Raw genomic sequence first — 15,502 nt, forward strand, 5'->3', positions numbered from 1 at the left:
TGCATTAATCTCTACAAAAAACGATGTTAAACCGTACCTGCTGAAATTGCTGACGGCATGTTTTGCTTGGTTCCTTGCATCGTTCTGGTCTTCCCCACCGGCCACGTACAGGAACCCATCCAGAACAGCCACGCACTGATTAAAGCTCTTCGCCGGCATCTCCGTCAGCTTGTTCCAGACATTGTCTTCATCTCTGTAGAGAATGTCCTTGCTGAGGGATTTCTCAGTGAGCGCGGGCCGTCCACCCACCGTGAGCAGGACTCGTAGGCCTCCGCGGACCTTGGTTCTTCTGGACTGCAGGATGTTCTGCTGGAACGGCAGCAGGTGGTAATTCATGGCATCCACCAAAAGACGGTGGCACTCAGAATCTTGCATCATCCTGGGAACGTTTTGTACGTGACTGACAAGGTCCTGCGGTAAGATCGTCCCGAAGCGAATGTTGGACAGGAGATCGGCCGCGTACTTCAGCCTCTTCTCATCGAAGTCCAGCCACTTGATCGCGATCTGGAAAGCCGTGAGCTCGGAAGGCAATTGAAGGGAGTCGTCCGTGAGAAATTCGCTGATTTGTTCGTAGGTGAGTTTTAGGAACTGCTCCATTTCGGAGAACTCGATAAAGTTCTCCCGCATGAACTTCTGAGCAGCTTCTTTCGTCTCTTTCAGATTGTAAGTATCGGCGATGTTCACAACATACATGCAGTTTTCCACGCTAGTCTCCCGCATTAAGAAATCGCTGCACATCTTCACCAAAGTATTGATTTGCAACAGCAAGGCTGCTGAGATAGTGCTACCAATTGTGTAGAGCGACAAGGTGAGTTTTCCAGAATAGGCATATGTGATGACTGTAGCCAGACCAACCGGGGACAATTCACTGAGCTCAATCTTCTTGAGGGATGGATCCTTCCTGAGCATTGATTGGATGTACTCGCTGCAAGAAGCCATCACAACCTTGTGAACTTCAAAAGACTTGGACTTGGTTGCGACAGTCAGATCGCAGAGAAAGCTGTCTTGCCTCATGTGGCCAAGACCCTCCAAGAGATTTGGTGCATAGACGGGGTCGGTGACCTCCGTTGAGATACAACTAAAGCCATTTCCACATTCCAGGAGAGTGTTGAGCCCATTGATTTTGTTTGTGGGACTGTCCTCTACCATAATTGTCATTTCATGGATATCAGCTTTGTTCTTCTTAGCAGTCTTGTTCTTTTTGGGTGCCATGACTGTAGCGATGGGTCACAGCCAAGACCTAATTTTGACAAAAGGAGAACACATTTTAAACATTTATATAAAGTATTTTTTACCTATAAAAAGGATGTTAACCAATTCCCAAGACTGGGTGGACCAAACGCAATAGCTAAGAATCGATTTTTGAAAAAGCCTTATTCACTGACCATGTTAAAATTGCAGGTTAGGATGTGTCCACCTAAATTTGCATTGTGGTTGCAGACGGGGCCCAAATGTAGTGGCTGTTTACATGACACCGTTTTTAACTAAAAACCTAAAACTTTTATGCGTTTTGGCCATTCGTTTACACGACAACGGCCTTTTGGGTGCATGAATACGCAAACTTTTGAAAACGGGTTTCAAAGTGCAAGTTTTTGAAAACGGTCTTCGTGTAAACAACAAAAAGCAAATCTCTGAAGAAGATGACGTCATACACATGCGTATCACGTGCTCAGTCTACAGTGTTTCATCGCCATCTACTGGCCTGGCAGCCGAATACAAGGTTTTTTGTCGTTTTTTCGCGGATCCGTGTGAATGGGGATCGTTTTGACGATGGTGTCGTCTGTACGCAGTAAACTCAAAGGAAAACTTCTCTGTTTTAAGCGCATCGTTGTCGTGTAAACGTACCCTTAATTTGGATCAGAATGATTTATAGATTTGGAAATCCCATGTTTTGCTATCCAGGATCAGCTAACCAATCTTACTTTTGTGCTGTTTTTTTTTTAAATTGCACAATTTTTTAGATTACCAGTGCTCCAAGTAGGATAACATTTCACAATGTAGGCTGCTAGCAATGTAAAGAACAACAGGTAGAATAGTCGATGTGGGGTCACTTTAGGGCTTTATTTGAAGAGAAAGAAAACAATTTGAACAAACAAACATCCCCCTCCATTTTCAATTTCCTTTAAACAATTAGACCCCTATGGAGGCACTAAAGGGACATTGTGATGGAACAAATATGAGATGGGAGAAAAATTATATATTCCAAAGCTTTTGAGCTTCCGAGAAACTTTGCGTTCACTCTCAACAAATTCAAAATTTGCGAGAGCATGCAAAAGCATTAGAATTAATTTTTAAGCCCATCTCATATTTCTTTCCCCATCAATATGTCCCTTTAAATTTTACAATTTATCAGCAATGAAAAACAACTTCTCAACATTCTCATACTGAACCAGTCGGAAACTTTTCTCATGTTGGATAGTTCACCCAAAAATGGAGCCAAACAATTTGATGGTCCCCATAGACTGCCATATTATTTTTTTTCCTTTTATATTATGGAAGTCAATGGGGTCCAATATTTGGTTGCACATATTCTTTAAAATATCTTCTTTTATGTTCACCAGAAGAAAGAAATCCATACAGGTTTGGAACAACATAAGGGTGAGTAAATGATGACAGCATTTGGATGAACTATCCCTTTAACAATTAGAGACACTTTAACAATTAGAGTCACTCTAACAAGAAGCGAAAAAACAAACAAACAGAAAAAAGGTCAACCAAAAGTCATCTAAGAAGTGTAAAGCTTTATACTAATGAACTCTCAAGAGTTGTTATCGCGCATACCTCTCTTTGCATCTGTCACAAGTTATCACAACTATGGCCAAGAATAGAAAGGCTGTGTATCATTGCTGTTCCTTTTATAGACTCGAACTCACTGGAACCCATCTGTCCTTTCAGCACCAACACTTTTTTCTTTTCTTTCTTATCTGTGTAAAAATTAAATAATTTGTACTCCTATAGGATCTATAAGTGCTGTCTTTGTAGGTTCTCACACACATGTATATGTGTGTATGTGTGTTACTTTAATTGATTTAAATAACCCAGAACACTCTGATCTGACACCTATAACGCAAATCCCAGAACCATCAACTCCAGAACCCCACAAAGCCAAGCTTGTGAAGAAGATGCTCTTTATTGAAACTATGTTGCTGCAAAAAAACACCGAAAACGTTTAGTATAAAGAAAATAATGAACTTACCAATGTCGAGATGAATAGGTGCAAGAGAAGGACAGACTTGCACCCCTAAGTTAGTGTGCAGGAGAAAGAGAAAGAGAGAGAGAGGAAAAAGAGGAGTCCCGTCAGAGGAATACACAGCAGAGTAACTCCTCCTCTAAAGGTAATTGCGCAAATGTGCTCCGTTATTTCAGCAGGACAGAATTACACAAACACAAAGGCGTGAAGAGCGTTTGGTGGACTCGGATTCTGTCAGGCAGGGTATTCAAGAAGGAAGGATACACATTAAAAATATCAAAAAGAAAAAGCAAGACGTGTGTATTTGTGGATGAACGGAACAGAACAGGCGCCTCCAGACGCGTTTTCTACCTTTTCTTCAGAAGGTTAATTTACTTTTTAACTTGACACACCAAACTAATATAATCACACCAAAACATATATATATATAAACACACTATATTTCAAATATTTCCTATACATTTCAAATATAGGCTATATTATATAGCCTACTATATATTTCAAAATATTATATTTCAGTATTGAATAGTAGGCTAGCTACTTATTTGGTTCCCGCAAAAAAAATAATAAAAAAAAATAATGGAACGTTAGTTCGATGGAACGTTATACTGTTCTATAGCCGACTAATAGCTACATAAAGTAACAGTAAAATATCAACTATAAAATACTCATAATGTTTGGATTTATTTGTGTTAGCCTATAGCCTACGAATTAAACATCGTTAAATCGTTTTAAAAAAAACCACATGCAAACTTTCAGTAGCTAGCCGACATTTAAAAATCAATGTTTTGATGGAATTACCCATTAATAAATTAATCTAGTGCAGTTTTATATCATGTTACCTTTTAAATTCTACCTACAAGTTTTTTTATATAACTTCTTTATTCATGCATGCTACTTTATCCAAATTGTTTCCTGGAAATTATTAACCAAAACCCAACTAATTCCAAAATGAGCCTATGGGTGTTTCGAAGGGTCGATGATGAATCTAACCGCGTGACGCGACGCGTCTGACGCATGTGCACAAATTACACCACTAACAATTAAAGTGCACTGCAAATTTGATCAAAGTTGTAAATAATCGCTTAAATTCAGTGATCAGTGTTTAAAAGTGTGATTGATTGTGTTTGTGGAGTGTTTATGATCTTATTCGCTTTATTTATCCGAAAGCTCGTGCGCGGACTCTAGAATCTATAGAATATGCTTTTCAACAATGTGAATCACTACATCCACTCGTATATAGTCTCCGCCCATATAAAGGTGACTTTATTAAGTGCATGAAATGCGCATGCGTGTGAGGAGCTGACATGGCCGAAGCTGATGTGAAAAAGGTTTTGCAATTAAAGCACCAGCTGAAAGAATCCTGTGAAGGACACACGGTAGGATCCTGTCCGTCGTCAACACACATGGTTTGAATCGCTTTGCTCAATGCAAACAGGTCAAAAGATGAAGATAAAGCCTCAGGGGCAAGTTGTCACGCAGGCTTGATCTCAGGAACTGCAGGCCTGCGTTTAAGTAAATCACCTCATTATCGCACACCTTAATGAAAACTACTAATATCAGTATAGGATGTTATAGCTGTTGGGTAGCAGAGGACGCCTGGGATGCATTTAAACAAGTCAACTATATAATCAAGGTTCATTTTTTAACTGCTCTGGAATATTTTTCATATGTGAGGTTGGGGCGATCAGTCGCGTGTCTTATGTTACCTTTTCCATGTTTGCTTTTATGTTTAAAATTTCACCGCAAACTAATGACATAACCTTTAATATTTATATTTATAATATTAATATTATATACCTCTAACATTTATATAATGCAAGTAAGACAATTATCCCCTTTAAGCCTAAAACTTGATTCATTATTGAAAACCATTGCTTTAAATACCTTTGCAATGTTTGCTTTAAGAAAGCAAAGAACCCAGATGCAACACTAATCCATTTTTATTTTTTATAGTCCATATGTCTTTGTGATCCTTTTTGCTGTTTTAAGGCTGTTATACAGTAGAGTCAACATTTTGAAGTTGATCAAAACCTTCCATCAAAGTTATACATGAATTTTGAACAATACCCGTTCTTGTGTTAGGACAACTTTGATGAACTTTGATCCACTTCAAATGTTGACGAGTGTATTTGGACAGAAGTGGTAGTGAAATAAAAAGTACTGGTGAGTGTGAATGGAAAAAAGCTGGATGTCAGCAGCTGTTGAAAGAGGGAGGTGTTTCTAAAAATAATCCTGCAGTTGTCTCTCATGTTGACTGCTTATTCTGTTTAAACTAATCGCCATGCAACATTTTGGTGACTTTTATAGTGCATCATTAAAGTACTTTCTTTAGCCTAATATGTAAAGTGAGAGTAGCTTGTTTAAAGTATTTTGTTTAATGTGATTGCACAGTTCATGGACCCTTGAGTTGCACATGCGCAGTGTTTTATGATGTGAATATTGGGTGGGTGTTATAGCTGTTATTGCATGGCCCATTAATAGTGCCTTGGCTACGGTTTCTCCATACATAGTGTCTGACCAGAGAAAGCACTCGGTCAGCAAATGCAGATTATTAGACGGCCATGTGGAAATGGGTGGGACTTCTTTTTCCTTGTTTAGACTGTCTAATTTCTGTTTGATTGATACAGTAACATCATTTATGACCTCTTCAGTGTCACATGATCCTTCAGGAATCATGTTTATGTATGTATGCTACCTTTAAAAGTTTTACATCAGTAAGATTTTTTTTAAATGTATATATATTTGAAAAAAAGTATTTTCTGCTCACCAAGGCTGCATCTATTTGAGCAAAAATGCAATAAAAACCGTAATATTGAGATATTATAACTATTTAAAGTAACTGTTTTCTATGTGAATATATAGTAAAGTGTAATTTATTCCTGTGATTAAAGCTGAATTTTCAGCATCATTACTCCAGTCTTCAGTGTCACATGATCCTTCAGAAATCACTATAATATGATGATTTAATGATCAAGAAAAAACATTTATCAATTTTGAAAACATTTGATGAATAGAATGTTGAAAAGAACCGCATTTTTCTGAAATTGAAAGCTTTTGCAACATTATAGACTACCGTTAAAAAATTGGGGTCTGTAATTTATTTATTTATTTGAAAGAAATGAATACTTCTATTCAGCAATGATGCATTAAAGTGACAGTAAAGACATTTATAATTCTCCAAAAGATTGTATTTCAGATAAATGCTGTTCTTTTGAACTTTATATTCATCAAAGAATCCTGAAAAAAATGTATACAACTGTTGATAATAATCATAAATGTTTCTTGAGCATCAAATCATCATATTATACTTATTTCTGAAAAATCATGTGACACTATTGACTGGAGTAATGATGCTGAAAATTCAGCTTTAATCACAGGAATAAATTACACTTTACTATATATTCACATAGAAAACAATTATTTTAAACCGTAATAATATTTCACTGTTTTAATTGTATTTTTGATCAAATAAATGCAATTAAAATAAATGCGCATTTAAGACTTCTTTCAAAAACATAAAAAAAAATTTGTTCCGATCTCAAACATTACATAAACATTGACAAGCATGTTATAATATTCACAGCATATGGAGTATACCATAATCAATGAACCACCAACTGGAAGAACTGAAGATAGCGCAACTCTCTGAGAGAACAAAGCAAATTAACATTTGAATTTCTCTCTTGTGCACCGTTCGAGACGCAAGTCTCACCTAAGCAATCCTAACATCCTTTACCTCATGTTCTCAGGAAGTTTAAACTCAAATCAAATTCCCATTGTTAGCAAACGGTCCACCCATGTAAATCAACTTCTGCCCCATTAAAGGTGCAATGTGTAAAAATTGAGTATCTATTAACAGAAATGCAATATGACATCCATAACTATGTGTTCAGTGGTGTATAAAGAACTTAATAAACCGTAATGTTTTTATTACCTTAGAATGAGGCATTTATATCTACATATCCCCTTCTATGAAGGTCGACATATTGTGACGTCATGTTTCTACCGTAGCCGACAGCGAACAAACAGCGTTACAGAGCGCGTTTCGTCACTACCTTGAAAGAGAAGCCGCAGAAAGCTATAAGCTAGCCATAAACATCGTGAGTAGTGACTTTTCCCTTGTCAGTGGTGTAAAATATGTTGTTGGATTGTTTCATGTAACTTAATTCTTCTCCCTCGCTGTGTTATGTCTTTGCTATGTGGGGATAAATGTGCTGGTTACGTTCGTGAGACAGCCGATTAGTACTCTTGTCATTGACCGTAAAACAGTTACAGGAATCACCAACCCGTCGATCTTGGAAGCATTTTAAGTGGATCGAGTTTCCAAAATCAGAGAAAAAAAGCCTATTGTGTGTAGTAAATGGTGTCTAGGGGATGCGGAGGCGCGCGCGCTGTTACAAACACGTTATTTTTGCCACGCGCACCTTTGGGCTCATGCGGACGCGTCCAGTATAAACAAGGCTTTACGCTTTAACCAGCTCAGCCACAGTAACAGCTCATATTAGCCAGCTAAACTTTTACTACCCTGTTAGAAAAAATATATAGTTGCATAGTTTCATGTGGTTCTTCTCCCTCGCTGTATTATGGGTTTGCTATGTGGGGAGAAATGCGTTACGTTCGTGAGACAATCAACTAATTACTATTATTATATTACGTATTAAGACCCTTGATCCTCACCTGACTATGGCTTTGTAAACTTTATCCATGATGTGGTTTATAATGGACTGTGGTACAGAAACTTGTTTTACTCTGGCTATTCTCTGCCGTCTCAGACGACGATGTTTGTCCCGTTTTAGCCACCGTAGCTTCTTCGAAAGGGAGGGGTGAGCGGTGGGCTGAGCCTTTAGTGTAAACTCGCAACCGCTAGATTTCGCTAAAAGTCACACACTGCACCTCTTACTCACGAACCTCCGAAACAGCACCAGCTCTGCCTTGGTGGAAAAGGGGTAGAAAAGAGGTTTCTGTCTTGGTCTTGTCTATATAATGAAATGCAACGAGAGGTTGGGGCGTTTTCTGTAACCCAGACTAGACCGTGATGAGAAGTGTACGCAAAACATTAGATTTTATTCTAATCGACCACGCAGAAAGACAGTAACGCACAGAGACCTTCACCCGCTCACCCAGACCTTCGACCTTCAGACCTTCACCGGAAAACCTTCTTTGGGCCGATCCAGCCGGGCTTTACACCATTTAATGTACCGTACATGTCTTTAATTAACTTTAATTTTACGAACCATGGCCGAAGAGCACTTCATTTCCCAGAGTGCTCTGATTTACTTGGAGCCAAACAACATGAAGCAGATTTGCTGGTAATCTCACCCAGAACTACCGAGAAGTTTCGTTCTGGCTGATTCTGTTGGAAAACTGCTGCCACACCAACATTGTTGTTCTCCTCCTTTTATCCTGAGTCTAATTCACCAGCTTGTTGGAATAGAAATTCCAGCTCATGAATTGAAAAATAGGCAAAGTTTTGCCCAAAATCAGATCATTCTTAGACTTCCTTTGTGTAATTGACCGTTTCCATTTCAGCTGCTGAAAATCTTGAAGAAACTTGAAGCATTGGACATTACACTTGAAATCCTCTCCGTAAGAGATGAATGCATTTTTATTACTTAACATCATATTTAACTTTTCTTTTTCTCTCGTATGACTGATCTTGTCTGAACCTTCAATGATTATATTTCAGGAAACTGGAATCGGAAAAGTCGTCAACTCCTTCCGGAAGCATGATGAGGCGGGAAAGCTGGCAAAAACATTGGTGAATCGCTGGAAAACGCTTGTTCCAAAAGACTCTTTAAGGTCTTAAAAATCTGTAATCGACCCCATTTTTATTGAAGTGTCTTTTTCCCTTTAGCATGTTGCACTCTTAGTCTTTTCTCTTGTTTTGTTGGTTTTGCAGTTCGAGAGGAAAGCCTGATGAAAGCCTGAGCCAAAATGAGGCATTCGGTGGAGAAGTTCAGGAAAACAGCCGACTTTCAGAGAGCACAAACTCTAGAAAAAGACCCAAAATGGAGAATTCCAGTGATGAAAAGAAAATATCACATAATGTTGACAAAAAAGACAAAATCAAGCCCAGTAAATCCAAACTCTACTTGAATGGTGAAAAAAAGGATGAACCAAAACAAGATTCGAGTGTGAATCAGGATTCGGGCCACGGCAAGGACAAGACAAAGAAGGTTTCTGGCGTAACAAAACAACAGCAGAACACAAAACTTGAAAAACCTTTGACAGCTCCTCAAACGCAGAGAGAGAAGAGTGGAGACGCGTGCCAGAGAGAGAAGCGTGAGAAAGACAGATCCGTGTCGACGGAGAGAGAGAAGCCGAGGGATGAAGGCTTTGAGACGCCCTCCATGTCGTTCGAAGCCTGCCTGAGCTACGACCTGCAGACCAGCACACGCAGGAGAGCCGTCAGCGCGAGGAAGAGACTCAAACCTGCACACGGGGACCAGCGCTGTGTGTCCCTGAAGACCAGCGCCACTGTGGGGGAGCCAATCACAGCGGTACTGACAGAAAACAGGCCCAAAATATGCTTTTACTTAAGAATTTTTAGATATTTGGACTGGAAACAAGACAAAAATACTATGTCATTTTCACTCATAGTAAATGCATCTTGATTTAAGATATTATGTCCTGTTTTCTGGCTGAATTCATTAAAATGATGTTGATGCATAAAAAAGAAAAAGCAAAATTATCTGCCAATGGGGTAAGAAAAATAATCTTAATTTAAAAAGAAACAAGATTATTTTTCTTACCCCATTGGCAGATCATTTTGCTTGTTTTAAGCATCAACTCACTTAATTTTAATGAATTCCCCCAGAAAACAAGACTTAATATCTTATGTCATTTCACAACTTTAGTAAATGCATCTCGATTTAAAGGGGTGGTTGATTGCAATTTTCTCTTTTTTCATTTTAAATAGTGTGTAATGTTGCTGTTGGTGCATGAACAGTATCTGCAAAGTTGCTGCGCTGAAAGTTCAATGTAAGCAGAGATATCGTCTTTTAAAAATCAGGAAGTTTAATGCCTACAAAAAACGACTCGAATGGGACTACAACGAGATACTCCCGGGTTTTATACGTAACTAACCCATAATCAACCCTCCCTCCGGAATATTCAAAAAAGGGGGCGTGGTCATATTTCTGCGGCTTTATCAAAGAGGAAGAGTTATAGTGGAGAGCAGTAGCCATGCTGTCGAAAGTGTGTTATTTTCACCCAGCTGTCAGGTCTTCTGTGTTCGGGCTTCCTACAGACGCTGTAGTTCGTCAACAATGGCTACAATTTATGTTTGATTATGTTCCTGAAAATTACAATGGTAATTTAGCTCTCTGTGCTGCGCATTTTACGGAAGACAGCTTCCAGAATCTCCACAATTCAATGCCGGATTCAACAAGAAACTGTTACTAAAAGCATGAAGCAGTTCCAACTTTAAAACCAGAGGCAGCAGTTGTTGGGCCACAACCTGTAAGTAAGACTTAATCATTTTAAATTTATTTGCATGTATAATTTCAGACGTAATGTTTTAGTTTTATCAAGGACGTAAACAAATGCCAGCGCTGGCTTTAGTAGCCACTTAGTTATGCTATTTTGTGTTTCTATGACAAACGCGTACAAACATTTTTCGATTTGATCAAGAACGTAAACCAATGCCAACGCTGTTTGTTTTTGGTAGCCAGTAGTTGGATGCTATTTGGTGTAAGACAAACGTGTACACCTAAAGAAAACGATACACTGAGTAAACTAAGATTTGTGAATAGATAAACGGTTGTTCATTATATCGACAAAACAATAACTTTAAAAAAACGGTATTACTCTGTCATTTATTAAGTTATATTAAATGTTTAGTCAGGAGAAAACCGTATCTCAAAAGCTATAAGCAGCAGTATCATTTTCAAGTAACAGCGTATCGAAATTCTTATATAATAATAGTAGAATAGAAAAGAATAGAATTGAATAATAATAATAATAATAAAATGTACCATTCAGAAACGTTTTGTAAGAGCCGTGTGGAGGTTCTGCTTGACTCTCTTCATTGCCTCTTTCTGGGTCTGATTCTGCCTCAAACTGATACGGCAGTAGACTATTGACACTATTTACATTTGACCGGAGCACATGCAGCTTTCGCCTGTAAAGGTAATGGGCGTGAAGTTTCCGGACTACGTGCACTACGCAGTTTAGCCAATTAGAACACACCGGCCCAACTAACCAATCTGAGCCCATTGCCTGTTTCTGAGGGAGTGGTTTCATAGAATCAGGAAGTCAACCGGTCGTTCAAATGACAGAGGAGAAAGCGGCTTACAATAAAGATGAAATTTATGAAAAAATAAATTTTCCCTTTTTTAAAAAACACACACACTTAGACATGTTATATTGCACCCCATAAACACAATCATGCAAAGAAAAAAAGCAGTAAACCACCCCTTTAAGAAATGTTTGATATTTGGACTGGAAACAAGACAAAAATACTAAGAAAAGCATTTTTTTGTAGTGCTTTTGTTTTGTTCTTTAAAAGTATAATTCTCCCAAACACTTTACTTCAAGCCTGTCTGTCTGTCGGTCTGTCTGTCTGTCTGTCTGTCTGTCTGTCTGTCTGTCTGTCTGTCAGTCTGTCTGTCAGTCTGTCTGTCTGTCTGTCTACAGGTGAAACTCGAAAAAATAGAATATCGTGCAAAAGTTCATGCATTTCAGTAATTCAAATTAAAAGGGGAAACTAATATATTTAGTATATATAACTATGCATGGTTATACTTTTCAGAGGGCCGACATTTGTGTATTTAAAATCCTTTTTTTTTTATTGATTTCATGTAATATTCTAATTTTGAGATTTTTAATTTGGGGTTTTCATAAGCTGTAAGCCATAATTATCAAAATTAGAACTTTTGCACAATATTAAAATTTGAGTTTCACCTGTATGTATGTATGTGTGTGTTTGAATGTGTATATATATATATATATATATATATATATATTATAAGTATAATGCATTTTAAAAGTATTTCATTGCAATAATTATGTTTTGAAATGCACCTTATAATGCATTGTATGATCTCAAGACTCGGCCAACAACAACAACAAAAAGAGTCACTGTTTGGATTTAGATCGTAAAATGCTAAAGAGTCAATTATTGGATCATTATTGCAGTGATTATGTTTCTATCATGTTGGCAACAGTTCTGCTAACCCTCATTGATGGAGTGTGTAGCTTTTCATCTCTTAAACAACCATGTAGGAAGACGCATCACATCACCAGAAATGTTTTTCAAAGGCACGTTTATAAAAGCTACTTAAATCTGCTAATTGATCCTGGCTTAATCTAAACCCTGTCTGTGAAACCAGGCCTATATTTGAGATCAACAGCTTTATCATATTGGAGCTTTATAGTCCACACACAGGTTTTAAAGGATTAGTTCACTTTTTAAAAAAACTTTTGCTGATAATTTACTCACCCCCATGTCCTGCAAGATGTCCATGTCTTTCCTTCTTCAGTCGAAAAGAAATTAAGGTTTTTGATGAAAACATTCTAGGATTTTTCTCCATATAATGGACTTCATTGGGTACCAAACAGTCCAAGGTCCAAATGACAGTTTCAGTGGAGATTTAAATAGCTTTAAACGATGAATGTTTTGATGAATGTTCTCATCACAAACCTTAATTTCTTTTCGACTGAAGAAAGAAACGCATGGACATCTTGGATGACATGGGGGTGAGTAAATTATCAGCAAAAGTTTTTTAAAAAGTGAACTACTCCTTTAAAGTGAGTTATTTCTCCCTTTGGCTCCAGGTTCCTGAGCGCTCCGTGATGGACTTGTTAAACGTTCCTTTGCCAGCGAGTTTTCCTGAATGCGAGGATCTTTCTCAGTATCAGTACTTCAGCGAGAAGAAAGGTGCGTCAAAACTTTGCATCAACAGTGCGTTCTCATTCTATAGCTGGATGTTCCCATAAAACATTGTGTTATTTTTGGTCCAGCTGATAGAAAGCCGAGTGAAGTGTGTGAAGAGGCTCCGGTCTTCATCGGCAAGAGGCTGAAGAATAAGATGCAAGTGTATTCTGGGAGTAAGATGATGTTCCTGCCCTCGATGATGACACTGTACCAGCAGTGTATCCGAGCGCTGCAGAACAACATCGACTGTACGTGATCATCCTCATGTTCCTCTTGCTCGAGGCGAGGTGAGTGTGTTTTTAAAGTGTGTGTCTGTTTCGCAGCGCTCTATGAGATCGGAGGAGTGCCGTTTGAGATCTTGGAGCCGGTGCTGGAGCGATGCAAGCCGGAGCAACTCCTCCGCATCGAGGAGTTCAATCCAGTAAGAAGCTTTTCGTAGTGAGGATGCTGGAAAAACTGTGTTTTTATCTTTATTTATTAGGATTTCAATGTTTTAGAATAGTAGTGAAGTCTTCAAATCTATGAAATAACAGCAATGAAAGTGTGTGAATCATATAATTACCAACACATTTAAAGGTTCTAATATTTTAACTTCTTTTTGTCTAATTTATTTAGTTGTTTTATTTTATTTTGTAAAGTAAAATGAGCACAGTATAAGCACAGTATATTTCTCTACAAAACAAATTGAGTAAAAGTGTAAGCCTTTAATTCTAAAAGATCATGAGAAATAAATGTACACTGAGCTTTTGGATGCAACTCTTTTTGTAACTTATATATATACACTCACCTAAAGGATTATTAGGAACACCATACTAATACTGTGTTTGACCCCCTTTCGCCTTCAGAACTGCCTTAATTCTACGTGGCATTGATTCAACAAGGTGCTGAAAGCATTCTTTAGAAATGTTGGCCCATATTGATAGGATAGCATCTTGCAGTTGATGGAGATTTGTGGGATGCACATCCAGGGTATTCTGCTGTTGTAGCCCATTCGCCTCAAGGTTGTGTGTGTTGTGGCTACACAAATGCTTTGCTGCATACCTCGGTTGTAACGAGTGGTTGTTTCAGTCAAAGTTGCTCTTCTATTAGCTTGAATCAGTCGGCCCATTCTCCTCTGACCTCTAGCATCAACAAGGCATTTTCGCCCACAGGACTGCCGCATACTGGATGTTTTTCCCTTTCACACCATTCTTTGTAAACCCTAGAAATGGTTGTGCATGAAAATCCCAGTAACTGAGCAGATTGTGAAATACTCAGACCGGCCCGTCTGGCACCAACAACCATACCACGCTCAAAATTGCTTAAATCCCCTTTCTTTCCCATTCTGACATTCAGTTTGGAGTTCAGGAGATTGTCTTGACCAGGACCACACCCCTAAATGCATTGAAGCAACTGCCATGTGATTGGTTTATTAGATAATTGCATTAATGAGAAATTGAACAGGTGTTCCTAGTAATCCTTTAGGTGAGTTGGTGTGTGTGTGTGTATATATATATATATATTATTTTCCATAATGTAATGATAAAAATTAAACTTTCATATATTTTAGATTCATTGCACACCAACTGAAATATTTCAGGTCTTTTATTGTTTTAATACTGATGATTTTGGCATACAGCTCATGAAAACCCAAAATTCCCATCTCAAAAAATTAGCATATCATGAAAAGGGTCTCTAAACGAGCTATTAACCTAATCATCTGAATCAACTAATTAACTCTAAACACCTGCAAAAGATTCCTGAGGCTTTTAAAAACTCCCAGCCTGTTTCATTACTCAAAACCGCAATCATGGGTAAGACTGCCGACCTGACTGCTGTCCAGAAGGCCATCATTGACACCCTCAAGCAAGAGGGTAAGACACAGAAAGACATTTCTGAACAAATAGGCTGTTCCCAGAGTGCTGTATCAAGGCACCTCACTGGGAAGTCTGCGGGAAGGAAAAAGTGTGGCAAAAAACGCTGCACAACGAGAAGAGGTGACCGGACCCTGAGGAAGATTGTGGAGAAGGACCGATTCCAGACCTTGGGGACCTGCGGAAGCAGTGGACTGAGTCTGGAGTAGAAACATCCAGAGCCACCGTGCACAGGCGTGTGCAGGAAATGGGCTACAGGTGCCGCATTCCCCAGGTCAAGCCACTTTTGAACCAGAAACAGCGGCAGAAGTGCCTGACCTGGGCTACAGAGAAGCAGCACTGGACTGTTGCTCAGTTTTGCATGTCATTCGGAAATCAAGGTGCCAGAGTCTGGAGGAAGACTGGGGAGAAGGAAATGCCAAAATGCCTGAAGTCCATTGCTGCTTCTCTGTAGCCCAGGATTGATGATTGCGGTTTTGAGTAATGAAACAGGCTGGGAGTTTTTAAAAGCCTCAGGAATCTTTTGCAGGTGTTTAGAGTTAATTAGTTGATTCAGATGATTAGGTTAATAGCTCGTTT

The 15,502-nt window shown here is 38.5% G+C and overlaps 2 protein-coding genes across 2 annotated transcripts in view; one reads left to right on the plus strand and one right to left on the minus strand.

Annotated features, from left to right (window-relative positions):
• LOC143741250 (kelch-like protein 31) overlaps positions 1 to 3,437 on the minus strand; it is a 13,958-nt gene extending 10,521 nt beyond the window's left edge. Inside the window, exons 1-2 of the mRNA XM_077233673.1 lie at positions 3,197 to 3,437; positions 38 to 1,240 (exon numbers count right to left, since the gene is read on the minus strand). Of these exons, the coding sequence (XP_077089788.1) occupies positions 38 to 1,212 (1,175 nt within the window). The 5' untranslated portion in view covers positions 1,213 to 1,240; positions 3,197 to 3,437. The remainder of the gene's footprint in view (positions 1 to 37; positions 1,241 to 3,196) is intronic.
• A 998-nt stretch (positions 3,438 to 4,435) lies between these two features.
• LOC143741251 (elongin-A-like) overlaps positions 4,436 to 15,502 on the plus strand; it is a 28,881-nt gene continuing 17,814 nt past the window's right edge. The window contains exons 1-7 of the mRNA XM_077233674.1: positions 4,436 to 4,569; positions 8,723 to 8,779; positions 8,880 to 8,992; positions 9,093 to 9,693; positions 12,971 to 13,073; positions 13,157 to 13,318; positions 13,394 to 13,491. Of these exons, the coding sequence (XP_077089789.1) occupies positions 4,498 to 4,569; positions 8,723 to 8,779; positions 8,880 to 8,992; positions 9,093 to 9,693; positions 12,971 to 13,073; positions 13,157 to 13,318; positions 13,394 to 13,491 (1,206 nt within the window). The 5' untranslated portion in view covers positions 4,436 to 4,497. The remainder of the gene's footprint in view (positions 4,570 to 8,722; positions 8,780 to 8,879; positions 8,993 to 9,092; positions 9,694 to 12,970; positions 13,074 to 13,156; positions 13,319 to 13,393; positions 13,492 to 15,502) is intronic.

The sequence above is a fragment of the Siphateles boraxobius genome, unplaced genomic scaffold (assembly GCF_051911475.1).
Source record: "Siphateles boraxobius isolate OS27281-9 unplaced genomic scaffold, OSU_SipBor_1 182, whole genome shotgun sequence".
NCBI classification, from domain to species: domain Eukaryota; kingdom Metazoa; phylum Chordata; class Actinopteri; order Cypriniformes; family Leuciscidae; genus Siphateles; species Siphateles boraxobius.